The 27804-nt window shown below is 36.4% G+C and overlaps 3 protein-coding genes across 7 annotated transcripts in view; 2 read left to right on the top strand and 1 right to left on the bottom strand.

Moving 5' to 3' along the window:
- The window catches only part of LOC113680978 (chromatin remodeling protein domino), a 29926-nt gene extending 21228 nt beyond the window's left edge, over positions 1-8698 (top strand). For 2 of the 3 annotated variants that reach the window (XM_089190389.1, XM_089190390.1), the window contains exons 31-41: positions 371-427; positions 1227-1319; positions 1862-2004; positions 2645-2698; positions 3155-3239; positions 3790-4065; positions 4322-4403; positions 4770-4930; positions 5560-5712; positions 5829-5865; positions 6695-8698. In XM_089190389.1, the coding sequence (XP_089046515.1) occupies positions 371-427; positions 1227-1319; positions 1862-2004; positions 2645-2698; positions 3155-3239; positions 3790-4065; positions 4322-4403; positions 4770-4930; positions 5560-5712; positions 5829-5865; positions 6695-7617 (2064 nt within the window). In that variant the 3' untranslated portion in view covers positions 7618-8698. The remainder of the gene's footprint in view (positions 1-370; positions 428-1226; positions 1320-1861; positions 2005-2644; positions 2699-3154; positions 3240-3789; positions 4066-4321; positions 4404-4769; positions 4931-5559; positions 5713-5828; positions 5866-6694) is intronic. The other variant, XM_089190391.1, reaches the window with a different exon arrangement.
- Positions 8699-9732: 1034 nt separating this feature from the next.
- LOC113680980 (coronin-1C) lies at positions 9733-15246 on the bottom strand. The gene is made up of 7 exons (XM_027198033.2): positions 14888-15246; positions 12927-13367; positions 12286-12405; positions 11915-12016; positions 11068-11274; positions 10475-10705; positions 9733-9989 (listed from the first exon to the last, which is right to left on the bottom strand). The coding sequence occupies exons 1-7, from the start codon at positions 15080-15082 to the stop codon at positions 9900-9902; spliced, it is 1386 nt and encodes a 461-aa protein (XP_027053834.2). The 5' UTR covers positions 15083-15246; the 3' UTR covers positions 9733-9899.
- A 41-nt stretch (positions 15247-15287) lies between these two features.
- On the top strand, positions 15288-27305 carry LOC113680979 (sphingomyelin phosphodiesterase 4). 3 transcript variants are annotated; one of them, XM_089190392.1, is made up of 18 exons: positions 15288-15441; positions 15779-15862; positions 16959-17168; positions 17697-17802; positions 18462-18520; positions 18768-18919; positions 19157-19313; positions 19583-19654; positions 20502-20635; positions 21321-21411; positions 21731-21840; positions 22410-22533; positions 22744-22783; positions 23592-23746; positions 24091-24315; positions 24985-25152; positions 25844-25972; positions 26275-27305. In XM_089190392.1, the coding sequence occupies exons 1-18, from the start codon at positions 15421-15423 to the stop codon at positions 26614-26616; spliced, it is 2379 nt and encodes a 792-aa protein (XP_089046518.1). In that variant the 5' UTR covers positions 15288-15420; the 3' UTR covers positions 26617-27305. The 3 variants fall into 3 exon arrangements, with proteins under 3 accessions (XP_089046518.1, XP_089046519.1, XP_089046520.1); XM_089190393.1 differs by having other exon boundaries at positions 15297-15683; XM_089190394.1 differs by lacking the exons at positions 15288-15441; positions 15779-15862; positions 16959-17168 and having other exon boundaries at positions 17783-17799; positions 18458-18520.
- The last annotated feature ends 499 nt before the right edge of the window (positions 27306-27804 follow it).

The following is a 27804-nucleotide window of genomic DNA, read 5'->3' as shown; positions in this document are numbered from 1 at the left end:
TTTAATATTATCCACTGAGTTGATAACATAAATTGGCCACCGTAAAGAGTTTAAAAGCTGACGTTTCAAGTGTTACCACTGACCAAGGGCTAATGTCCAAAATGTCAGCTTTTAAACTCTTTACAGTGGTCAATTTACATTATCAGCTCAGTTGATAATACTAAAATACCCTGTTATACTCTCCCACTGATGCAGTACCACAGTTTTTCTAGAAACTTACCCCCCTTTATGAATAATCATCATCCTGATTACAAGTATTTGTAAGTCTTAAGAATGTTTAGATGTTCCCTTTCTATTTTTGCTTTTTGTGTAGTTTCACTTGTACAGCAGTAGCCATTTTGCTGATTTTTTTAATTCATTTTTTTCACAGTGTCGTGATCGCTACATAAACATGATTATTCCCAGAGAGGAGGGAAAAGTACCCTTGGTAAGAAGCAGCCTCTCGTTTCTTCTACCCCTTTTATTTTCCTTACTTTACTTTGGCAAATTAAAGTCAGATTTAGCTAGAATTAAGGACCCTGGTAAAAACAGAGGTGAATTAGGTTAATTCTGGTTGACTTAACTCACTGTAACAACTTGTAACAAAATATGGTAAGATTCATTTGACTTGCAGATGGAAGTCAAGCAAAGAAACAATCCTCACAGGCAGACTGAAATTTAAGTAATTGCTGGAAAAAAGCTTGAAAATTCAGGCTTTGACGCAATTTGAACTGGTACCTCACAGATAGTAGTTAGGTACTATTGCCAACTGAGCAACAAAGCCACACAAAGGGCGCAAAGGAAATTCTATGGGGTTCTTCTTTCTTATAAAGGAATTTGATCATAACTTGTAATGAAATAATTTTAATTTGACCTGCAGATGAAAAACAAGCAAAAATATGATCCTCACAGGTGGACTGCAATTTTAACCCTTTAACTCCTAAGATCTCATAAGTAATTCTCCTTACTGTCTGCCATACAGTTCTTGTGATGTTAGTTTGCAGAATTTGGTATTGGATCAACTTATAATCCCCTAACTGATATGTTTCTTTATTCTCATCACTTGTCTGTTTGATACTGTGTTGATATTGTAAGGAGAAATTATGTCTTGGTCACTCATGGGAGTTAAAGGGTTAACAATTGCAGAAAAGAAGTCTGAAAAATTTCAAATCACTTCTTTTCTTACTTAGTTAATCTAATGTCTAATGATGTTTTTTTTTTATCACTGTTTGTTACTGGACTGTTAGCCTGTAGTAGAGGAGAGCTTGAAGAAACTGAAGACAAGGTTGAAGTCATTTTCCCAGCCATACCTTACCCAACCTCACAGTCTACCAGTCAAGGTAAAAAAAACTCAGTCATTTGTGTAGAATTATCACATACGGTGTGAAATCAATGGTAATCCTTACAATATGATTGCAGTGAAGTTTATGCATAAATGGCTCTAAATTGTGTCTTTTTATCAAGCTAATAGGAATGAAACATGCCAAAAAAAACAAGATTTACATAAAGATAGTTATTCTCAAATTGGTACTCTTTTATCTTTTCTTTTCTGTTTTCTGTTTTCTGTTTTTTCATTTTTTTCTCTTTTCTAATATTAGATCAATAAAACAATGGTACTTATCAAAAACCTCTACCTAGGCAATGAAACTGTTCAATTTCAAAATTTGCATGAATTATTTGATAAAGTGTAGAAGTTGTTGTGCAATTTTTTGATGAAATCATCTGTAAGATGTCAAATCAAACTTGCACTGTGTGCACAAAATTTCAGACTAAATTACACCTGATTACAAACACACATACTATGTAATAATGACCTGCTTTAGTCAACCAAAGAGTAGTATATTTTGTTGATGATTATATCAATTCTCATTTCATTTGTCAGATTAAAGGCACAAATGGAAGATCATTCAAAACACATCATCTGCTGGCTCAAGATGGTGGCCGCTCACCAACTGTTGTACGATCATCTGTATTTGAACTTGTGAAACGCACTTCCCAAAAGAGAAAACCACCTCTCAAGCAATTGTGAGAATTTTAGTTTCTTAACCTGGTTACTTGATTTTTCTTTGCACCTCATTGCATTTTTGAACAAGGTTAAAAAAATCACCCATGTTAGTTGAGGATGAATCCAAGTCTGAATTGTGAATTTTGAAGCATCCTTTCAATCAATAACTTTTGCCTGTTTCAAGCTGTGATCTATGAAAGGAAAGGACTTTCTTAATGAACAGTTTCCTTCAATCAGTGAATACAGATCTTCATTCAATTCACAACAACATTTTATGACACCAAATTGCTTATTGAAAAGGATCTACATGTGCTATTTAAATTACATGCACAGAACAGAACATCTTTAAAGACAGAAAAATGTGAAAAGTGCAAATGATTTACAATCCTGTTGTGGAAAAATAGATAGAGACAGAACGAATACTGGAGGTGAAGGGAACAGTGTTGAATTTGGGTAGCAAATAGTTTAGAGACAAAGCCACAGGGAACCTTCAGCTCTTTGCTTTAAAATGCTGTATTCTTGCCAGATGGTCAGGTTATAATTTCTGATTTCTTTTATAATTTTTCAAGTCAAGATTTAGGGCAGTCTTTATGGCATGATTTATTTTGTCTTTCCATTGACTGTCGCTCTTTGTAAAATTGTCACATTTTTTACTCTTAGGTTGGTGGATCCTCAACTAAAGAATTTCAAACATTCTGCTGTATTAAGTGCTAGGTAAAAAGAAACTCTACCTCTTCATGAGTGACTCTGACAGGTTTAATCTTTAAATCCTTCACATCCTAACATCAATATGCATATTCCCCATACTGTTCTCCAAACATTTTCCTAGGTGCCGACAAGGAGAATTTGTTAACAATCAGAGCTTCTCCAGATTATGATTTTTTTTTCCTTTACTCTTGCTCCCTTTGTGATTCAGGGGAGATATTGTGAGGAGGAATTAGATGCTAGTCCCTTACAGGCTGAAGGGTTAAAGAATTTGTGATTCATTTGTTAAAGCACTGGACAGCAGTTGAACAGCTCCATTTGATCAACAACCTTATCCCGATTCGACTCTGCATTTTTCTGTTAGATTTCTCGGAAATCCAATCATTAAAAATCCAAGTCAGTTTCTTGATTTGTTTAAGTACAAGATCTTTTATTGTTGATTACTGTTATTCTCTGCTACCCAAGTGGTATTTCAGAGGAGAAGACTTTGAACCCAGTTCAGCTGGCTGCCATAAAAACAGACCGACTCAATAGAGAAAAAGCTGCTGCTGTAAGTAACTTGTGGTGCCCTTTTGTTCAGTGTTGTATAGCTGTGGTTGTTTCATTTCATCTTGTTTGTTTTAATTTGTCTAGTAGGGCAATATATCCTTTGGTTGATAAGCCCAATTTTGTACTATCTTGAAATATTCCATCTGAGAATACATAACAATCTATGTAGTGAGTTTTTCCCATGTTCCTGGTAAATCTTGTATAATCTTGGCAATCTTGCTGTAAAATTTCAGGTTTAAAACAAAGAAACAAAAGAACTTTTAAAAAGAGATCAAACATCATGATGCAAAATTGTCTTTTACTTTGAAGGGAAAAGGCAGTGATTGTAGTTTATTTTTAACCTTTGTATTGTCTAGTTTGTTGATCAGGTATAAGTCCCTTGTCCATTGAAGAGCCATTTATAGGACTGGAGAAAGGGGGTGGTAATTGTTCAGCAAAAGAAACATTTCCCCCACAGAAGAGAATACATGTATCATTAGAAATCATCTTGATTTGATAAGGTCAGTTTTTGATCACAGATGTCTTTTTCACTTTTGCTTCAATATCTTCAGCAACAACACCAGCAACAACAACAACAGCAGCAGCAACAACAACCGCAGCACCAGCAGCAACAACAGCAACAGCAACAGCAGCAGCAGCAGCAGCAGCAACAACAACAACAACCACAACAACAAAATCAATCAGTCACAACACCTGCACAATTACAACAGCCACAGGCCTCCCAGCTTCCACAGCAGACTGTGGCCAAACAGTTGCCAACCAGTGTGCAGTCACTACCTGCACAGAAATTGACCACCACCACCCAGCTCAACTCCACATCTGTAGCAGTAAGTCACTTGACATTCCTTTTACATGTCTTTGTTGACCATCAAATTGCTAGATTTTGGATAAATCAAGTGCATGTAGCTTCTTAATGTTTTGTAGGAGGCAATTTATTTAGTGGATGGTGCCATCCACTCTTCAACAGAGGCTCAAGGAATTGAATGATTTAGTGGAGACATATATCTTTAGGTGTGTTAGAGATATTGTAAAGAATATTATATTATAAATTACACTTACATTTGATAAATACTTTTATTTCAGACAGCAGCAGCACTTCAGAAAAGTGCAGCTCTTCAGGGAGCTACAGGAACCACACTTGCATCAACTTTACTCAAGACATCAGGTCAGTACAGTCTGGAATTTTTCAAACTCTGTAAGTTGTTTTCAAAAGATTGCAGGCTATTAAGCTGACCCGAAGAGCTTGTTAAGGTCTTGGCTTTAACTCCAAAGATATGATTGTTAATACTTCTCTCAAGCTGCTGCATATTTCCTTGAAAAGTAGTTAAGAGAATTTGGTGTTAGATCAAGATAAAAACTTCTACAGTACCTGTTAAGTTTGAGTACTCTCATTATCTGTTTGGATAATGAATGGATATTATTGTGAGAGGTTACATGTTAATCACTTGGTTAACTAAAGAAGAAGTCATTGAACTAAATGATCTGTCCACCTAAAAGGACTACTTCTCTCTGAATGTTGTTCATTTGGTAGCTTCTGGTATTGTACTTACCGGTCAGACTGTTCCAACCGGGACTGCATCAAGCATCGTGGTCAACACACACAAGGGTAATGCAGCAGGTCTGAACTCCTCATTTGCTACCATCAACAAAAGGATGCAAGGAAAAATACCAACCCCTCTTCAAGTACAAACGGTGAGTTTGAACAGGGCTGTTTTGCAGTTTTTGTATTGATTGGGGGTAGGTTCTTTGACGGTTACGAATGAGGGTGCAACTTTTCTGTGAAAGCAAGGAAGTCACCATGGTAACTCAGTCAAAGCCCACACCCAGAAGCTCATCAACAGCTGTAAACCAGCGTATGGAGTGAATCTTACTGAAGAATAGCAAGTTACTGTGGAGATGCAAAAACAAAACCAAAGAAGAAAAACATTTTCAGAATATCTTAAGAGGGTAGTTTGCTATTGAAGGCTTTAAGGGAGATGTAGTTGTTATGTGACTCAAATCTTTTGGTCTTATTAAAAGATGATTTACTTAACAACTAGATTCCAGGTCTGACTCCAGAATGTGATAAGAACATAAATGTGGCATATGAAGGGCAGCTGAGTGTGTCACTGATGTTCTTCCAACATTTTTACTTATTCTGTGATCTATTACTGTACAGACATGGAATCTAGTCATTTTGTGTGTTAAAAAAGCAACGTTGTTACTGGTGACATCGTCCATGCGTCTATTCTTCCATAGATCATGAGCAAAGAACCAATCAAAATGCATATACAATTCAGTGTATCATTTAATTTTTTATGGAATTATTTTTTGTTTGCTAGAAGGTGTCTTCAGCTGGTGTAGCCACAGCAAGATTAGTGCAGACACAGCCACGTCAAGTTAGCGGTTCCCTGGCATCGAGCACAGCAACGTCAATAACACTAGGTGCTACCAACAGCATGACACCTGCATCATCAGCAGCTGTGGTCAGTCAGGTAGGACACGCTCTTTACAGAATCCCATTGTGTGTGCAAGTCTGACATGTAAATGTGAAATGGTTATACTGTGCAGGATAACAACTTTCTCCTTTTCTATTTGTCTTTTTTCCTAGATCGGACTGCAGACTACTTCACCAGTTGTCACTGCAAGTATGTAAATGTATTTTACCGACACTGTTTTGTATTATGTTTAGTTTTATATATACAATGGCCCCCATTTGGCTTGATAATGTGTTTGTATATTTGTCAGCGGACATTATCTGTTCTGAGATGCAAACAGTTTTCCGAGAGTGAAGCTTGAGGAACAGATAATGTTCAAGGACAAGTATATGAACACATTTTCACACCAAATGGAGGCTATCATGGTTATTATCCTTCAAATATTTGTGCAACAGGCAGGAAAATGTTTATTAACAACTTTCTGTTTGCTCCATGGAATGTTTACTTTTCAGTGTTCTCTGGCATGACATTGTGATCAAACACTTATGTCTCTTTTGTAGCCATTGCTAAACGCTCTAAATGCTCATGAATTAAGTTTGAAACAAGTGCTTTTATTGTACTTAGTAGACGCAAGGGTTTGAAAATTAGGGAATATCACTTACAATATGTCCTTAGAGATTTCCTAGTTTTAGCAGACACATTCAATCATGTGATGCATTTAGACCAATCACACACAAAGGGGAAATATTTGATGGATTGTAATTGAAGATATACTCCCTTCCTTCATCCTTTCTCCATTTCTATTCCTCTCATCCTCTTCCCTCTGATTTCCATTCCCCTCCCTCTTTTCCCCTCTTTCTCCCCCCCTTCCTGCTCACTCTAATTTTCTTCCTTCTCTGTGTCCTCCTTATATCTCATTCTCTCTCAATATTCCTTGGAAGTTTTCTCAATTCCATGCTTTATTTTTGTTGTACCATGTAAAACTGGCAAGAACAGTGTTTTATTTCAAAATGACATGATTGACATTGGCTGATTTCAGGTCATAACCTGCCAGTAGCACCACAACAGTTTGTAAATCAGCAAGGTGTGACGCTCACTTCTCAGCAGTTCACTCCTCAGCAATTGGCATTGCTTAAACAGCGGAAACAAATTCAACTGCAACAGGCACAATTGAAAAAGGCACAACTAGATCAACACATGAAGCAGCAGCAGCAGCAGCAACTGCGACGAATTCAGATTCCACAAGTTAACCGAGGACAGGTGACACAAGGGGCTGTTGCATCAACTGCCAGCTCAATTGCTAAACCAGGTACAGTGCAGCAACCTGGTGTACAACAGCAACAACAGAAACAGCAGCAGCCAATTACAAACCTGCAGCAGGCTGCCCTTTTGCAGAAGACCATCACACCACAGCAATTTCAGCAGATTCTGACCAATCGGAAACTTGCACAGTTAACTCCTCAACAAGTTCATCAACTTAAACAACAGCACCAAAAGATTGCCATAAGGCAACAACAGCAACAAGCTGTTGGAGGAGTGGCTGGTCTTAAAGGTGCGCAGGGTGGCCAGATGGCTACTGCCTCTGCTGCAGTAACGACACCAATGACATCTCAGGCTCAGCTTCTTGTGCAGGTGCCAGGTACTGGTCAGGTGAAGAGTCAGGTGACTTCCCAGCCAATGGTCAAGCTGGGCACTGCACAGATTCGGCATCAACCACAGCAGTCTCAGCAACCCCAGCAGATGACTACAGTCACACTGCAGCGGACTTCACCGGCAATACAGCTGCTTCAGAAACAACAGCAGCAGCAAGTTCAGCAGCAGCAGCAGCAGCATCAAGTTCAACAGCAACAACAGCAGCAAGTTCAACAACATCAACAACAACATCAACAACAACAGCAAGATCAGCAACAACAACAACAACAACAGCAACATACATACGCTATGAGGCAGCGTAAACATTAAAGAAGCTCTGTTGTTCCATTCAAACTTGACACTTATTTGAAAGTAGTTTTGTAAAATTATGTAGCAACTGTACATTTTCATCTCTTTTAGTATTCAGGGTGAAAAAGTATTTCACAAAAGAATCAGTCATACTTTCATGTTATACCTGATAAAAGTGTAAAGAAAGTCGTTATAGGAATTTTCATTGTCGCCATGATTATAAACTAATTTGAACTACCATTAATGCATACAAAGGCTTTGTATTATAGCTCCACAAAGTGATCTTTTGATTCCCCATTATTGGAATTTTGCTTCAGGTCATGTTCTTACTTTAACCCTGAGAATCCAAAGAGTGATCAGTATCAAATTTCTTACAGCAATACTGCTGAATCATTTATTAAGGTCAGGGGAATAATGGGGATGACGGTCAAACTAAGAGGCACTGGATTGTTCACCAAATTTTCCTTGTCGGGGCCCTTGGAGATGTACAGAAAACAGCATGGATGATAGGCATGCTGATGGTGCAAAGGGTTAGGTAATTTTCGTAAAGTCTCGGGCATTTTTTTCGTTTTTCTCTATTTTTTTTCCGCTATGAGACTGAAACTTGAGACGAAAACTTCTGTTGAATCTATTTTCAACACATGGAGAATTGTTGTTTTTCTTTTTTCTTTTTCCAGCAAGGAAAGAAGGTTTTAGTGTTTATAGTGTTAATTTGTGTTCCAATCTATAGTCACTGTTGTATTTAAAAGTTCAATATTAGCAATTTGTTTTTCTTTCTGCTATGTCTTCCTGTGAGTATGGAAGTAAGTCCTCTCTCTTCATATTAGTAAAGGAAGAGAACTGCGAGGGTGATGAGTAAGTACTGAGTACTTTGGCCAGTGGATATAAAAGCACTTCACAATTTTGCTCACATCATCATTAACCTTAATGTTTACCCCTTCTGTGTACATTATTTGGAAAGGAAAGTTCTGCTTTTATTGGAAGATGATGGCATTCTTTTTAAGTTTATATTTGCCATTTATTATTACTTTAGTTTAAGTTACCCCTAGTCCAAGACATTGTGATTTTGAAATCGAGAACAATAAACAGTTGGTCCAGCGCAGTGTTGATTGAAAGAATCTCACCAGAAGCATTGACAGAACCGATTGTTAGACGCACTGTGAAATGCTATTATACATTTCCCCTCCCCCCAGTCCCTCTTTCTCACTGATGAGCCTCCCCTACTCCTAAGACAAGACTCCAGTTTTGTTATAGACTTGTATAGCGCAATTATCAATATAAGGATTTTCAATTGCAATTTTGTTGTCCATTTTGGGACTTGAAAGTGTTTTAATATTAACCAAACTTGACGCTATTGAAGTGTTAACTTGAGCCTCTTTAGGGATTTCTTGTGTAATAAATAGGTGGTTTTAATTGGGAAGCTATAGTAACTATAGCATAGCTGGAGAGTGCCTGAGCAAAATGTGAAGCCACAAGGGTGATGAAGAACAAACAAATAAGAGAAAACCTCTGCTACGAAGGTTACATAAATTTAACACCATGTACAGTTCAGACCAACGTTTACGATTGCTCGTACAGTTTAGCATGCTCCCCAAACTCTGACTAGTGAGGCAAAGCTCCAGTAATGTTGTTCATTTGGACTTAGTAGTATTTCGACATTAAACTAAATTTTTTTGTGAGATTCCATTTGTGTACAAGTACTAGGTAAGTCCTTGTCCATAATAAACCCCTGCCTGGTAGCCCTGGATACAAAGGTTAACTTATTTTTAGTCATATTTGGTTCACTTTGGGACTGTTTGAATTATCAATCAATCCTAGATTCATAGAGTCTTGAGTAACTTCAAAAAGATGCTTGAACATCTGTGAAGTTATGCAAGCATTTTTCTAGAAATCTATATGATCAAAGATAGGAATGAAACCTAAGAAATACTTTAGGTGGTATATCTTTGGATAACGTATCCACAAGGAACACGCATTTTCTGGAACACTTTCACAACTGATCCAACAGACTCTATGAAAATTAAAAGTAAGAGCTGAGTTCTTAGGAGACATTACAATGAACAGCTGCAAAGGACTAAAACCTTACCAGTTTTATAGTAAAAGGTTTAGGAAGGCTTTAAGTCAATATCACGACCATTTTCAATATCAATTACAATTTTTAATAAAAATTCTTTGCCATGGAAAAATACAGTTCTCATGTTTACAAACTGAACAACCAAGCTGCTTCACTGCATCACTGGTAAAATTTTAGACTTTAAGAACTTGAAAACTTTATTTTTAAAGTTGAAGTTTAAAACCAACTTTCACACTCCAACTTTGTCCTCCAGAGCTTTGATTCGCTTCTCTTGCTCCTCCACCTTGAGTTTAAGCTGCTTGACTGTCTCAACCAACTCCTGGAAATCAAGTAATATTCAAAAAATTATTATAGGACAAAAGAGTAGCTGGAGAGGTGTATGGAGTAGAGTCATGAGTACAGGTTAACTCCCTCTTTATGGAGAAACAGTAATCACTAAATTTTGTATAAGGATATGCTCTGATGTTCATTCAGTTAGAAGCCCTTCACTGGTTTCCACACATTCTACATGAAAATTTCATGTGCCTGGGAAATTTCCGTGTGGAAAGCACATGAAAAGCAACTACTTGTTATCCCTTCTGTACACTGCCTTTGTATTCTTCTAAACGACATGTAGATCTTTAAGCCTATATGCAAAAAACTTCAACTCACAGGAGCCCTTTGGAGCTTTCTGAACTTATTCTACAGACAAATGCAACTGACTGACTACTTTAGCTTTGTGGTTGTCCCAATTTATACCATCAAGCATCATGTAATAATTTCAACAAGGTACAGTTGTAAAATGGCAACTTTTTAACTACTTACTACTTTATCATCATCATTATCAGCTTTTGCTTCTTTTTTCTTTGGGGCCATCTTACCAAGCCCCCTCAAACCCTTTTTGGGTTTGTTAGCACCCTTTGCACCTCCACCATCTCCTGGATTCAAGGAAACCTTTTTGGGTTCCGCATCTTGTCCTTCAAACCACTCTGAAGCTGAAAGAGACGGCTCATCACCTTGTGTGTCTGGAAACAGGTCCGGTTGAAAAAGTTCTGACTGAAAGAGGTTATTGAAATGTCAGTTTACCTTAAAGCAAAAATGACTTTGCTGATGCATTAATGAATCTGTATATGTACTCTTTCCTCACCAAGCCATGACCTTCTCTAGGATTCTCTTTGATATTTCTGAAGACTTATGATTGAGAAATTTACCTTGAAACAATTTAAAAACAACCACTTAATCAAGGTACCACCTACTTTTCTCGTTTGAAACTATTTTCAGTCATTTTCCACAACTTTCTAGCCCTTGAAAATTGTACCACAGAATTTCATCACTTTCCAGATTTTTCAAACTTAACAAATCCTGAAACAAAAAGATTTAGAATCCAAAATAACATGTCCCAAGGGACTATTATATACCTTCCTTGGAACTGTAAAACTGACTGGTTCACAATATCCTTTAGCAACAAGCTTGTAGCACTTCGCAACTTCATTAGAAGAGACATCACAACCACGTTTTGGCATGTAGCAGACACCTCGCTGAGGTACATTGGAACTGTAATTGGTCAACCAATGGCAGTGTGGATGTTCCTTGTCCAGTTCATAGTACCTGATGATGCTGTCTCCCTTTTAACAAAGCAAATATGACAAATAATGTGTAATTATTGACTACTGGTAAGTGGGAGGGCAGGACGGGAAAAATTATGGCCCAAGGCTATTATGTATGGAATAGGCATAGAGAGGTCTGTGCACAATGACCAAGAACCAAATATATTTACCCCTCTGGCCCAAGAGGTCAGTCAATAAGCATTTCATCATTTGACTGTCCCTCCTTTCTTCTTCAGTTCACATCTTGCCAAACCATACCACTTTCTATGGCCCTGTTTTTGCTATCATATACAACCCTCATACAAGGGTTTTTATTTTTCAGTAGCCAAACACCATGGCAACCAAGACACTGGTGGCTTAGAGCCCTCTGTGTACATCAATATGTTTGGTGTAAACCATAACAGACTGATCCAGTATAACATAATAATTGTTATTATTTGAAGGTTTTCTGTGGTTTCATCAATTGCTGTTAAATTTCTAACTCCCTATTCAGGTGAAAACAAGCAGAAATTACCTGGCTACTTTATGACTTGCTGAGGACTCACAAAATTTGTTCCATCTGCCCTTCATGATCCACAACCAACCCCCCCTCCCCCCCCCCCAAAAAAAAAAGGAAAAGAAAAGAAAAGAAAGAAAAATGCCTCAAGCATGATCTTACCTTGCCAGCCAAATAAATCATCAACGTGTCAGGGTCATAATGTATAAATGGCACAGCATTGGACTGGTCAATTTCCTCTAAGGCCAGATTTTCCAGAGTATCCTGAGGGGGACAAGAACATTTTGAGTGGGTTTTGTGACAAATTTTCAAGTCAAGCAAATTTGAGTTACTCTTGATATTTAGACAAATTTTCCTTAACCGTAAATACCATAGGAAATGCACGAAGGCCTGCAGGGAAAACTTGCATACTGATGTTAGGGTGTAAAGGATTAACAATTCTGGTGGAACTCATTTTACAGGGCTTCAAATCACTTCAAATTCACATCCAAAGGAATCTAAATGGTGTTCTTTAAAATGAAACCCACACTAACCGCTTTCCAAACTGCATACTGCCTTGCACTCATCTTTGAAAATCCAACAGAGAAAATGTAATTCAATTCACTGCAAAATGCCACTCTCTGGGGCTTGGCTCCCTCATGGCCTGCTTGTTCCTACAAACAATAAAAAGACAATATTTTGCATGATATACCTCTGTCACAGACTGTTTTTAATCCAACAAGCCCTACCCCAAATGGGAAAACTTAAAATTTCTCCAGATGTGTGTTAAGTTTCAGGGTAATCTTGAGGATAAATCATGCACCTTTCTGTAAGATTCATGCATCACATACTATTTGGCCTTAATCACACGTCACATATAAAACCTATGTCACCCTTAATGTACTCAATCATGCTTTCAAGCTAAACTGGAATTTAATGGGATAGAATTTCATCCCTACATGTCAAGACATGATGTTATATCATGACAAGAAAAACTATATGAAAAAGAAAACCCTTTAAAATGTATTTGTCTAAATCATATTTAAAAGCACCTTAAAAAGTTAAGTGAAGTCTTTGCCAATTTGTACAAAAAAATGCTTGTGACACCACTTGTATGGTTATGAAAGAACTTCAGAATTATTTTATATCACTATAAGTATAGTTCAAATGGCAGAATAGGCTAAATCATACTCACACAAACAACTTTATTTTTTCGCACATCAATGATTCTTATCTTCTTGTCCTTACAAGAGGTGACAATTCTGCTCCCATTGCTGTTCCATGAGACAGATTGAATTAGATCTGGGTGACAGTCAATTTCTATGGCAGCTTCTCCACTATCCAAGTTCCAGATAACAATCTTGGGGTCAAAGCTGGCACTAAGAAGGACATTGGATGCCACAGGATGCCACAGGATCTGATGCACTTTTCTTTGATGAGAAGATCCTTCCAGGCTCAATAAGGGATCGCACATATCTACTTTACCAAGGCCCTCATCCTTAATTTCCCAGATTTTAACAGTGGTATCTTCTGATGATGAAGCGACCATATTGTCATCAAAAGGATTCCAGGCAACATCCAACACATCTTGTTTATGGCCCACCACCCGGCCATGTTCAGGATCCAAGCGCCCCACCTAATAGTGCAAAATGTGAATGTAATAACAACTGCAATCATAACCGTTATTAATTATCTCCTAAAGTCCAACAGAGATATCAATAAGCACTTTATGAATGGCCCCTAGGGGTAAAAAATGCATTTTTCTTACCCTAGTCTCTTAATTTTCCTCAAAAGGGGTTGGGCAGTCATGTAGAATTTGTTATAAGGGTAGTAAACAAAAACTGTTTGGCTGCCATGACTGGAAGAAAAAATTCACTTCACAATGGCTTTCACAAAAATTTGCTCCAGTTCTGAAGATTGAATTGAGTCAAAGGTCAAGTTGTTATTTCCAAGGGAGTTAATGAGTTTTAGTAATCATAAGGGTTGGTGAGGTTTCACCTAAATCACATGACATTATCTCCTCCAATTAAAAAACATATTTGAGTTGACCCTTTCACCCCTAAGAGTGACTTGTATCTAATTTCTCTCCACAGTATCACCCCTGATTCACACATCAGGGTTACAAGAATAAAGGAAATGATCACCAACAAAAGAAGCTCTTGATTGTCAAACAAATTTTTTCTTATCAGCACCTGAGGGATCATATGAGGAACAATGTAGAGAATATACATACAGATGTTAGGTTTTACAATCAAGAATATCAAATAAACTATTAACTCTTTAACTCCCAGAAGTGATTAACATAAAACTTCTCCCTACAATATCCATACATTCTTCAGCAAACAGGTAATGAGAATATTCAAACTTATCAGGTAGAAGCTGCTATCTTGATCTAGCACCAAGTTGTCATAACTAATTAACAAGGAAATGTGTAGCAGCTACAGGGGAGGATTAACAATCAGATCTTGGGAGTTAAAAGGGTTAAGGCCATGTTCATTATACATCCACATGAGCAAGTTGCCTTCTCACTAACAGAGTTGAAGCACAATAGGCTTATTAGCTTTTTTTTCTTTTTTTAATTAAGTTCCGTTTAGTTTTGTTGAGATTAATTGGGTTTCAATTATTTGAATGTGGAAATTAACAGCACAAAGAAACAGGAAGCCTAAATGATGTGTGTTACCTGACAGGTGAGTCAGTCCTGAAACTACACATACATGTAACTACAAGAGACAGAAGGGGGGCTAGTTATGGGGTTACAGGAATATAAAGGGCGGAAGGAGACTTGATCCAGGAAGGAAGAGGATACCTTCAGTTTTAATTTTCTGTAGAGCATTCCTAAATGCATAATGTAGCAGGTTCTGAATATTTTATAATTCACATCCTCGTAAAATAGCTATATTTTGAAATATTCAGCTTGCTGCATTTATAAGAGCCCTCCTTACTTCCTCACTTCCTCGTCACCCAGATTTTCTAATGGAGGCTGAAATTTTCAGTTTCAACGCTTCTCAGCATAACATAAGCTCAACGAACAGCAAATACAACGAAATTGGCATCTGCATATCACAGGGAAGGAAAAAAATCAGAGTTTTCCGGTGCAAACACTACAACACCACTTGGGAGGAAATAGTCCGCTTGCTCATAAAATTGAATGCCTACCTCGTCATGTCGCAGTACAAGGAAGGCACCGCCACCAGCAGCCTTTAAAATGATGGCAAGAAACTTAGGGTTAACCGCACAGTATGCCGAATCGACGGAATTTCCTGAAACTTGAAATCCTTCGTAGCACTTGTCTTTTTTCGCTGCTGTGCCGAACACATGCCGAAATTTTGATGATCTCACGAACTTCGCCATATCTGTCGGTACTAAATACCCTCAAGGAACTATCTTTGGTACTTTTGCTGATCACTCAAAACAACAAAAATCCAGGACAGCGATCAAAGAGAAGCTGGCTGTAGCGTATGCAGCCGGAAAGTAATGGCAGATTGAGGGGAGGGGCGCATTAGAGGCCTGGTTATAGTCACATGATCAAAGCTCCTAATTTGAGTGTCTCATTGGAATCCCTCCCACTTGGATCCTTCCTCAACTTCTCGGCGCGCTGTTGAAATTTGCTCCTAATAATCGAGTGTCTCATTTGAATTTCTCTCACTCAGCTCCTTCCTCAACTCCTTGGCGCGCTCTTGAAATTTGCCATGAGTATTGACGTGTTTGCGGTAATAATTTTTTCTTTTGAAGTAATTTCAAAATTTATCTTTATTTTTTTTTAATTCTTCGACGATCAAGGACTTGGTGCAATTCAAGCTTTGTAAGAGGTGCTCTGAAACGTAGCTCAGTGCAGAATTGTCTGAACATGCTGCTCAAGTTCCAACGGAATGAGTTTATTATGTCTTTTTGTCGTCACCTAACTTATCTTGTTTGATTACGACTGAAAACGTCAGGTATTCTCCAGAAAAAGGTATTTTCTGCTATAGAGTTTGAATCCTTAAAAACCCAGGTTTGTCTATACATGTTCTCCAGAGATCACTCTGTTTTGACATCGTTTCACCATAGAGTAAGACGAGGGAAGCTTTGCAGAAGCCCTTATGTGAAAGATGTGAGGAGATTGAAAAGTTAATCGAGTCCTCTTCTGCGCAGGTACCGAGAGGTTCATTTCATGTTACTTTGATTTCAGTTTTAAATGATGAACATTTGTCCAGATGATCAAAGTTAATTATTTACTTGTAAAGAGTTAACCATGCACGGGATCCCATGCCAATTCTATCCTTCACTGAGTTTACAATTTCTTTTCTGTCAAACTCGTTATTTTACAATTATTCACGTCAGGCTCAATGAATGTTATTGAATTTGTCTCAGGATTATTCAACAATATTCACTGACTCTAGCCCTGAGACGATTAATTGTTTTAGTATAATTGCTCAGGTGCTTTCTAATTCTGTTGTAAATGATGGTTTTGATTTTGAAACCATTCTTTTCCAATTGTTTTGATCATACGTAACAAGATAAAGAGCCAGTTTGCACTAGAATTTGATAGGTTTGTGTAATTCAATTACTAAAAACTTCATATCTTTCTTTTGAAAAGTGTTACTCCAAACTTGATTGCATCTTTTGTGCTCTTTGGAATTGAATTTTTTTGATTGCTTTCATCACCTCCTCAATATCACTTGCAAAAGCAAGGCAGCAATTTTGACCTTTAGCACTTCTGCTATAATCACCTTGTGCAAGGTGATTATAGTGAGATATGTTGCAACCCTTAACCAATCAGAGCATGAGTATCTCTATAATCACCAGAGCATTTATGCCAATAAACACTATTATTGCCCATGGACAATATATAGCAAATCCTGTGTTCTTATTGGTTACCTGAGTGGGCAAGATGGGCTCATTTTACCTGCTTTGATCCCATGCAAGAAAAAATTTATTTTGGACAATACAGCAATGGAGTTGTAAAAAGCACCAGAGGGTAGTTTTAACAAAGAAAACATTTTAAAAGTGATAGCCTATCTGCTTCATTATGTATATAGTTCTTAATCAAAAAAAAATTGATCCTTTTTAGCATTGTATTGTATTACTAAAAGATATTGCCATTAGAATATAAAAAACCAACAACAATGACAACAGAAGATTGATTATAAAAAAACAAAAACTATTCACAACCATGTGTAAGAGGTCTGAAAGGCTATAAACACATGTAGGGGACAGCTATAATGATCATTTTTGTCTTTTGTTCCAGAATCTTCATGGATTTTTTCCACAACTACTCAGTAGTATTTTTGGATATGCAGGCTCAGCTGATTGGGGTCTTAAAACTCTTTCACGTGACAAGAAAGACTTTGCTACAGTACAACAATTTTTATCACCTGCTGGTCCAGTTTTTAAATTGATTGACATGTTGCAGGCAGATGACCTGAAACGTTATGAATTCTTTATTAACTGCCTTCCTGTAAGTGTCAGCACCTTTTCATGTTTGTTTGCTTGTTGGTTTTCTGGTGCAGCTGTAAACGTTTGCTTATCAATGTTTTTATTCACAGTGATTACTATTAAAGCTAATTATGGATAGTAGGAAGGTATATAACAGAATAAATACTAGCTAACTTCACTGCACGGAAATGAGAGAATTTATGATATGACTCTGATGTAATTTACACCATTGTTGAAGGACATGGCAGGGCTGTGCACTAGCAGAGCAGAGGTGTCACAGGGTCAATGACACACTGTACAACTTTGTTTTTATGGAAGCTTTTGAGAGCATTGTGTTCTAGTTTTCTATGATAAGAGTTGTCAGCTGTCTGGTGATTCTTGGTAGAAATCATTTCTTTGTACCTTTGTTACCAGAATAATTATTAAGATTATGTCATTTCCTTACCTTTCACAGTACAAATTTGCTCTTTTGAACTTTAACTGGATGTTGTAGTTGATACAAGTTTTTTCCTCTTTCTAGTGGTATAACCTTGTCATATTTTCACCATAGATTTCAACACAGAAATCACTATCAGAAGGTATGATTCCTGTCTTGTACCGAGACAAGGTACCAGTCAGAACTCCTGGTGAAACTATGAACACTGTATTGCTTAATATCCTTCATACAATTGACATTTTTAAAAGTAATTTTTACAAGCACCACCAGAAGGCAGAGGAAATTTTTTAACAGGCAACATTCACCCAAGCTTAACTACAAGGGGTTTGCAGATAGATGCCATATGATAAACTCAACTTATATGAAAGTCAACTTTTTCATAGTTTCATGTTCTTGGTCAACCTCCATAAATTGGATCTGTAAATGATGTGTGGTGAACTCACATTTATTGATTTGGGAAAGATTGTATCAGGAAATTCATATGTCTTCAAAAGTGAAATAAAAAAATTACATGTCATGAAAAGTAATTCACATGACCAATTCATAAGCCTTCTAACCCATCTAACCATTTAAATCGGGTGACAGAATTTCCCCTTACAATATCAATACAATATCAAGCAGACAAGTGATGAGAATATGAAAAGTATCACTTAGGGTATTGGTAGTTGATCCAATAATAAATTCTCTCAACTAACAGAATCATAAAGCAGACAATAAGGAGGATTACTGATGAAATTTTGTGAATGAAAGGGTTAAGGAAGTGTTTTTTCTTAACCAGTGTGTATGCATCTTAGCCAGTGGGAACATTGGGAATTTATATATTAATAATAATAATTTATGAAATAAAGGATTAAATTGTTGCTTAACTTTTTCAAGATACCTTTGAATACTACATGTTTCATTTTGCTTACTACATTCTGCATCAGAAAGTCAATACAGTAAGTATGGAATGTTGACTGATTGGATGTTACGAACTGACAACAGATATGCCTACTGGTAATTACAATACTGTATCTATATAATGATATCTTTGCATTGCTTTTGAGCTTGTGTACAGCTGCCAACAATCTCCTCTCATAAGTCCTTTCTCATAGTACTTTACTTTTGGTTATGGTCAAAAAATATATTTTCAAAATTTTATAGTGTGTTTCTAACAATGCTTGTGTTCATAACTGATAACTGTAGGAGTCTAGCTTCATGGCAATGCAGGACTTTCTGTACTTGGTAGTGTTGGATGACTATCTTAACTTTTTTTTGCCATCCGATGGAGCTGCCATCTCACACAGTACTGTCAAGGCCAGGCCACCTACTAGTTCAGTGAGGAAATCTGCAAATTGGTGAGAATTTTAGGAGAAAAATTTTTTGGCTTAACAACTGCCTCCTGGAATATGCAACCCACCCAAAATGGCTGGTGAAATTCACACTTAACTATCATGCACAGCAGTTTTTTTTATATTATTTTGTCTTCTTTCAGGGAGGTCACAATACAGTAACATGAACAGTGACAATTACTTTTATTTTGTGTCTTTCATTTGTTATTGTTACCAATGACCTTTGCTGTTATTTTTGCACAGGCATGAACCAAGTATGTACTCAAGGACCCAGTATTTTCCAAACCAGTTCCCAGGCATGATTAAACCTTCTTCTGGCAGAGTTAGTCCACCCAGTGCTCACCATGGAATGTTTGATCGCAGCTCACAGGAGATATGGAGATCTGAAACATTTATACAGGTAAATTATGCCTATATTGGTTTGCCAGATGTCCATCTTTTATTTCAAACTAGATCTGCCTGATGCATTTTTTCAGTAGTTGTGGTTACTATAAGTTAATTAATAAACTTTCTTTTCAAACTCTCTGGGAAAATTATTCTCATTAAAACCATTTGAAACACTAAGTACAAAGTGAGCTGATTTAAAAATACACAGACAACAAACACAGTAATAGTCAAATCTTTGAACATTAAATTGAACAGTAATGGTTTTTTATCTCTGATTTGTAGATACTCATAGAATTCTGGTTGAATCAGAACACAGTGGATTCTGTTTCAAGAAATGTTCTCTCCCATGGTCAGGTGCAGTAATTTATTCTGACTGTGTACACTGTAGTGTAGTCGTTATAGTTTGTGTGTTTCACCCTCAACTTTGTTGTAAGAGATAAAAATGCAAAATGAGAACATTTCCCTGCAGCCATCTTGACCAGCCAACTTTGGTCTATGACAGATTATTAAATAGTTAAAGTGACATTATTGGAAGAACATTACTGGGATAACTTGAAAACTCAATCAAACAAAGCAAGTCTCTCTCCAAATTTCGTAGGAGATTAAGTGATACTGATTTTAAAGGGTGCTTTTGTTACTCCTTCTCATGAATTTGAGTGATCATTTTTATTCGTATATACTTTTCATAATCTGATACATCTATAATATTATACTCTATTAGGATCCTTGCATATTTTAGATATTTTCATATATATTTTATGCTTTATTTTTACCTATTTTCTTACATATTTTTTTGTTTTGTTGTGGAGCCTTTTATACATGAGCCTTGTTGCTTGGAAGACCGCTTTCCACATCATCGTCAATAGATAGATTAATACATTGTATTACAAGTGGACAAAAAAAATTTAGCAGAGAAAAATTTTTATGATCCTGACCTCAGGACATAATTTTGATTTCATCAATGTGACAGTAAATGTCTCTCAAAAGCTACAGTGTATGAAAACCAGCTTTAAGAAGTACTTTCTAGCTGAGCCTTCTCTGCCAACTTGTGACATGAGCTAGTCAGAGAAATGGCTTCTGTTGATCTTGTCCAATTGTAGAACCAGCCCCAAAATCTATCATGATTGAACTGTTTTAATGCTCAATCAATAAAACTCTAACAGTAGGCTTTAGAAAGATTGTTTATGTTTTCAATTTTCAGGAGTATTTTATGCCAACATTAGACCATGTGCGAGTGGTGAGGATTCTAGTGAAGCATGTTCATACATTTGTATATGCCAAGGTATCTGATGTTGCTCAGCTCTCTGTATTACACCCCTCAGATGAACTGAGAAGGTAGAAGATTTTTCTTGACTTTTTGTAAATGTAACCTCAGTTAAACCACACTATTAATGAGGCATTTGAAATTGAATAATTCTCTGCCTAAATTTTGATTGCCATAGCTATTACTTATTGAGATGTAGGTGTTATGCTTTTTTTCCTAAATTTGCAACATTTTCCTGCTACTACATTTCTTGATGAAAACCTTAAATATCCTAGACACCATCCACATACTTGTTTCCTTTGGTTTTTGTTTATATAAAGAAAAAGCTTGCAGGATGTTAGTAATATGGCTGATTCTTGTGCTATGTTTTAGCACTTAGCCAGTGTATGGAGGTTTTGGAAAAAAAAAAAGTAAAGATTTTTGCTCAACACTTGTGTATTATGAAGTCCTCTTGGATCTTTTTGTACATATCAAGGTGGTTAAAGACAGAACTATGTGGAAATTTTGCATTATCATACATGGGTGATAGATCATATTTCTCCTCAGAAAATGACTTGGCAAGGAACTTCTCTCCCTTTCCTCCCCTAATGAATCCTTCTTTGTGTTTTTTCACATGTAATATCAAAGGAGGGGAGAGAGAGGTTATGTTAAAAATATTTTGAGTTGCTGTGAGTTTTTCATTAAATCAAGTAACTTTTTAGCAATTTACTTGGATATGACTGTAATTAATCAAAAGTATTTTTTTGTTTGTGCTAGGGTCATCGTTGTTCAATTTCTTCAAAAGAAGCTTTATTTTTTTCTATGTCACTGCTTTTCTCACTGGCCTCTGGACCCCTCCTTTAGATATGTGAGTGTCTTTACTTTTTTAATCTTTACACCCTGAGATCAGTATTCATATTCTCTGTATGGTTCCCTATACATTTCCTATGGTACTGACATGGAGAATTTCAACAATTGAGAGCTTCTCTGGTAGGTGATCATTTTATCATATTCTCATGGCTTTAATTTGTGATTCAACAGTGATACTGTGAAGAGAAATAGGATGCCATCAACTTCTAGGGGTTTAAGTGTTAATTAGTTCATTTTGTATAATATACAAACAAAGCATGGTGAAGGTACACAACTGTACAAGACATATTAATTGTTGACTCTGTCACGCCTTGCAGGTGTTGGAAACATGGCTGAGTTACATTCAGCCGTGGAGGTATTCAAAGTCCCAGCCTGGCTCAGTAGCATCTGGAGATGATGAGTCCAAAATGACTGCCAGCCCTGAATGGTAAGAGAAACAGATACTATATTTAGGTGAACGCCACTGAAATTGCTTTGCAACTCACCTATACTCTGACTATGATCTGTTTGCTTCTTTGGATATAACTGAACAATGTTGAAAATCGTTATCCAAGGATGTTTACTCATTCTCTCTCTAGATCTAATCTGCTCTGTCTGCCAAACACTTTTTCTTAATTTTAAGATTGAGAATTTTGGTGTCACATCAAACAGTTTCGACTCTTCGATATTTTCTCTCTTCTCATCACGTTTCTCCTTGAAAATGTATTGAATAATGGAAGGAGAAATGACTTTATAGTCCATCCTTGGAGTGAGAAGATTAAAATGAGAAGACTTCACTCATGGTGTCAAATTTTCTTGTACCTAAACTGAGAGAAATCTGGTCCAAGATTGTAAAGTAAATGCCTTTAAATACCTTTAGCATGATACATCTTGTAATCTCTGGAGGTGACTGTTTCTCGAGTTATTTTGCCACAATTTTCCAGTAGCCTGCTATCATAATCCAAATGTCCCAAGCATATGAAGTGTACATTATGTCTATTTTTTTGTTTCAATTAGGAAATCTTTTGTTTTTGAAAACCTTCTGTTTTACTCTGCCTTGTTGTTTGAGTTTGTGTCTCGTGCTTGCCGTTTCAATCTGACATCATCTAAGGATGCTCATCTGCTTTTTAGGGTCATTAAGGTAAGGAGGCCTTTAAAGTTTGTATAGTGTCTTTTGATATATACCTCAGCTGGCACATGACTTCCTGTATTGTTATTTTGTGTAACTCTTACTTTACGATCTTGTTAGCCTACAACTTATTTTTTGTAAGTTTAACAAATTTTGATATTAAATTTAAGGGCATTCATTTGTAACATAACATCACATAATATTGAATATCAATATTCACAGGTGTTTGCCCAACCTCATTTGGTGGATATGATTGAAGAAGGTTTGTATTACAATGTTTTACTACATTTTGTATATCTCAGTCTTTAATTAACTCTTTCCACCCAAGCATCAGCATGTTTATTCTCCATACTGGTCTCTATACATTTCCTATGGCACTAACAAGGAAAATTTAGCTAAAAATCAAGATCTTTCAAGTTTGCAATCATTTCTATAAGTCTGTTTCAGCAGTGATAGTTGAGTAAGAAATTAGATGCTGGTTAAAAGGTCAAAGAATGTTACTTCACCTCCAATAGCTGTGAGCCTCAAGCAGTGCGCTGAAATCTCTTTATGATTACCATACCAACTTCATTCAATTTCAAGCCTTTAATTTCTTTTTCACGCCTTACAAATTGATTTTTACTAATGTGAGGAGGAATTAGTTCTCTTATGTCTTTAACTCCCAAAACCAGATTGTTAATTCTCCCCTTAAGCTGCTACACAATTTTAGGTCAATAAGTTACGAGAATTTGGTGTTAGATCAAGATAATAACATGTACCTTATAAGTTCAAGTAATCTCACCACCTGTTTGCTGGAAAAGGCATGGATATTATAGAGAGAAGGTACATATTAGTCACTTCTGGGAGAGAAAGAGTTATCACACAAGGTGCTGACAAGAAGAATTTGTCAAACAATCAAGAGCTTTTTTCACAGGTGATCGGTTTCTTTATTCTCCTGACTTTAATGTTTGATTCAGGGGTGGAGTGGTAGGGACAAATTAGATGCTAGTCACTTGTAGGGGTTAAAGGTTTAAAAGTCTTTTCTTGGTATGGTGTGATATTTCCATTTCTCTTCCTAATTACCTTCACAGGAGAGAAGGCATTTTTAAATCCATCTGGGAATCGCCATACTTCATCCCAAGTTAATTTAACTGCATTAAGCTCAGCCATTAAGGCTCACATTGTTGAGCTGGAAGGATCTCCAAATTCATTTAGAACAGTGTTCCACTTTCCAGGAGCAACAAAGGTAAGAGTTATTGTTAAGATCAAGATCTAAATGACATCTCCTAACTTAAGGATCAGTAAGAAACTAAAATAAGGACAAGCATTTTCCATAATGCAGATTTTCCCTGAACTTTAAAGGAACAAAGGGTGATTTTTTTTGGAAAATGTACACATCCAACACTTTTCTTCTGTATAGCTCATAGTTCTTCTTGAAATGACAACCATTCTTAGTTAAAATTTGCCAATCAAAAACCACTCAAATTCTTTCTACACCCTACAAACCTTTCACAGAATCGTTTAAAAAAGAAAAGCTTTTATAAAAGTTTTTAAGAGGCAGTTTTATTCAATCTTTCTATGTGGTATCAGATGGGTGAACTTTACACAAGAGTGTTAGCTGCCCTTGATGAAGCAAAGGCTATGAATCAGACTGCTCAGGAATCTGAGGGCAACACAGGAGGATTTACAGGTTTCTTAAGAAATTTTCTCAAGCATGGTGCTTCACAAGGTGATGAGTTTGAAAGAAAAGCTGACAGTACAGAACTTTTGTCATATTTGGAACAGACCAGCAATTTAATGCAACAAATTGTCAAGGTTAGTCTGTAGATAATATTTGATATAGTTAAAAGAGTTACAACAAAAACCTCGAAATTTCCTAGTAGGTGGCTTAAATTAGAGTTTACCAAGGGTCACAAATTTATGTTTGTTTTTCTTTTACAGTTAATGTTATAGCATTTTCTTTTGTAACTTAAAAAACCTATTTTTATATATGAAAAAGGGAGAATGCATATATACAATGATGTTCACATTGTTTCAATCTTTCATGCGTCTTGCCTTGAAATTGCAAATTTCTCTTTCTCCAAGGTTTCAGTCTCTGACTTGTTAATTGTGTCTCACTTAAAGGTGTACATTTATTGTTGTTGTTGTTGTTTTTGTTGACTTTGAAGCTTTCATTTGTTTTGCTCTAGGAAAATGATTTTGCACCTATGCAATTATAATTAAAGGTGTACATTTATTGTTGTTGTTGTTGTTGTTTTTGTTGTTGTTTTTGTTGACTTTGAAGCTTTCATTTGTTTTGCTCTAGGAAAATGATTTTGCACCTATGCAATTATTAAATTTATGATTAGTATTAACTCTGATTTTTTAAAATTAATCTTATTTTGAAAATAATTATGATTAAAGCAACAACAAAAAAATTGATAAAACTTCAAAATAGCAGTCTACATATAATGCAAGTTGTTGTTATGATATTTCTCCTTTTAGAATACAGAAACCACAGATGGTGGCATATTAAATAGTTCAATACAATGGGAAATCCCTTCATCAGTAAAGAGAAGCAGACACACATCTGCTCCTGGCTCTCAGTCTTCCCTCCCAGATCATATTGAGACAGAAAGAGGTCCTGTATTAACGCCTTTGGGAAGATATCAAGTATGTGAAAGATTATTGCAGGATGTTGATGTTTTTTGGTTTTTTTTTTTTTTTCAGCAGATGATATTATCACAAGCATGGGTTTTTATGAACTCTTTACTCCCTAGCATTAGTAGTCAAATCCTCTACATTGTTCTCTTTACATTTCCTACAGTACTGACAAGGGGAGTTCAGGTGACATCAGGGGCTCCTTAAATTGGTGATCATTTCTTTCATTCTAATGATCTTCAAATTTGATTCGAGGGTGGTACTGTGAGAGAAATACGAAGCCAGTCATCCTTATGGATTTAAGGGTTAAGAAATGGAATAGCAGAAGGATAGTGTAAAATAAAGTAAAAAGATAGTATACACCATGTCTGAAGGAAAAATAACTCAGGTCATCAAAATTTAAATGGAGAATTCTTCACTGTTGCAAGAGAATTCTGCGACTTCCTGTGCTTAATAAACACCCTGAGGCAACAAAAGGGTTGTTTCAGGTCATTATAACACCAAATGGGTTTGTTCTCTTCATTGGTATCCTAGTCTATGCATTGCTTGTTAATAGGATCTATACATTGAAAAATCAGTGATGGAGTGGCATCTCATCCAGGGTTAGAGGCAATACTCTAAATGGCATTTTGCTACATGGACCAGGGGAAGCTGGGGCTGTATGAGCCTCTTGGCTCAATGACTGACTACTTTACCTTTTTAGATGATGAATGGTCTTCGCAAGTTTCAAGTGAGATACAGTGGTGATCCAGAGCTTACCCCAATTTGCAGCTTTGAAAATCCTGCATTGGTTCGTCTTATGTACAGGCTCTCCACACATCTAAATAAAAAGGTTGCAAATGCATCTGTAAACTTTTATAACTCAATTATTCTACTTAATATATGAAATACCTATCTTTCCTTTTCAATCATGGTTTAAATTGTCCTTTTTTGGAAATTGTTAGTAACAAGGCACTGCCATCGATGATTTCTGGGATAAACAGTTTAGCCTAGTCTCTAGCTGTGATTTTTGTAGTTGTGATTGAGATGACTTATTATGAATTTCTATTTTCACTAGATTTATTACCACAACTGTAGATCAATGAGAGACCACTTAAAGTGTTACATACTCATACCTTTTTCTCTCACATTTAGTTTGGCAAATCCTTGGACAAGTTGTACATAGATTCAAGACTTTTCAGACAAGCTGCTTGCTTTTTCTCACCGGCTGTAAAATCTCTGTCCTCCTCTACTCCTTCAAGACAATCATCAACCTCCCCATCTCAGTTCCTGCAGGAACCTGTACAGTTGCAGATTAGCCTCAGAGTTTTTGCTTCATACCACACTTTATCATACCTGTTTGTACTGTGGCTTGTTTTTCGCTTCACATCCATGAATGTTTTTGTAGTAATTTTGTTATGGATTTTGGTTTTGGTAGCAATAGTGTTGAACCATTTAACACCTTGTCACAAGAAAAGCTTGGCGTATGGAAGATAATAAAGACACATTGTTAGCATAAGCACACTATAAAGCATGAAAATGCACATAGCTGTTGCTGGATTATCGTTATTTTTCTTGATCTAAGAAATAACCATGAGTCAGATTAACATATAAGGGCCTGAGGTATTTTTCTAAAGTGCTACAGAAATTATCTAGAGAATTTTAAATCTCATAATTTTTAAATGGTTAAATGGTGATAGAGAAGCAACAAGGCTCATGGCAACTCCATCTGTTTTGTTTTCCCTTCATCAATATTGCTTTTTCTCTCGAGAATTGTTAGTAATTCTGAATATTCTTTAAACTATCCGGGACTCAAAATAAAGTGTATGCTATAAGACAATGGAAAGGGGTTATAGAGAACAACAGCTTTAGGTCTCTCTGGTGTTGTTGACATGATAAGCAATGCTTTGATATTAGATAGTGGAGCAATATTTTTAATGACCTTCCCACAAACCTTTTCAGTTATTCAAAAGTGACAATCCATTTTCAAGAGAGATCATCATGCAGTTGCTATAATTCCTTTATGACATACAATATCAATGATGGTGTTATGGGTATTCAATGGGGGGTGGGGAGAGTGGGGTATCTCAAGATGCCCAAGTAATTACCCGTTTAAGTTTACACCTTTTTGTGGGTGGAGGGTGGGGTACAGAATATAATAAAGTTGAGAACTTCTGAACGTGAAATTCATCTCCTTCCTGTAAATGAAAATTTCCCCCAAATATGACATTTGGTACATTTGGAGAGACCCCATATAAATAAAGTATTTTCATTAGTTTACTAATCATTGATGGTGTAAGCAAATTTATTATTACAAAACAAGAGTGGAGAGTAGTAAGACTACAGATAAACTTCTTTATATAAAGAAATGACTACACCGAGCTTGAAACTTGTCTTCAGAGTTCTAGGATAAAGGTCTTACATTGACCCTTTCACTTTCAGGAGTGACTAAGGAAGAAATTCTCATTACGTTACCACTACGAAAAAGTGATGAGAGGAAAGAAAATTTTACTTAGGATTCGTTGATTTAATACCAAATTCTCATAGGTCTCACTGGGAGTGGGAGAGAGAAAGCTAGAGACAAGAGAGTTGAGATAAAGATTTTTGGAGTGAAACGTTAAGAAATTGGACAACTATGACAGCAGTAATCATTACACTGCACTGCCGATATCTTATAAGAACTTA

The sequence above is a fragment of the Pocillopora damicornis genome, chromosome 12, assembly GCF_964200805.1.
Source record: "Pocillopora damicornis chromosome 12, jaPocDami1.2, whole genome shotgun sequence".
NCBI classification, from domain to species: domain Eukaryota; kingdom Metazoa; phylum Cnidaria; class Anthozoa; order Scleractinia; family Pocilloporidae; genus Pocillopora; species Pocillopora damicornis.
This window is presented reverse-complemented; position numbering and strand designations above follow the sequence as displayed.

Excerpts from the sequence above, each read along its gene's own strand:
- LOC113680980 (XM_027198033.2), bottom strand. The coding sequence starts at position 15,082 with ATGGCGAAGTTCGTGAGATCATCAAAATTTCGGCATGTGTTCGGCACA. Across the intron at positions 12,406-12,926 it reads GAAAAAATAAAGTTGTTTGT|GAACAAGCAGGCCATGAGGG; the intron begins GTGAGTATGATT and ends TATTGTTTGTAG. Across the intron at positions 9,990-10,474 it reads ATAATGATGATGATAAAGTA|GAGTTGGTTGAGACAGTCAA; the intron begins GTAAGTAGTTAA and ends CTTGATTTCCAG.
- LOC113680979 (XM_089190392.1), top strand. The coding sequence starts at position 15,421 with ATGAGTATTGACGTGTTTGCG. Across the intron at positions 21,841-22,409 it reads ATGACTGCCAGCCCTGAATG|GAAATCTTTTGTTTTTGAAA; the intron begins GTAAGAGAAACA and ends TGTTTCAATTAG. Across the intron at positions 22,534-22,743 it reads TGCTTTTTAGGGTCATTAAG|GTGTTTGCCCAACCTCATTT; the intron begins GTAAGGAGGCCT and ends CAATATTCACAG.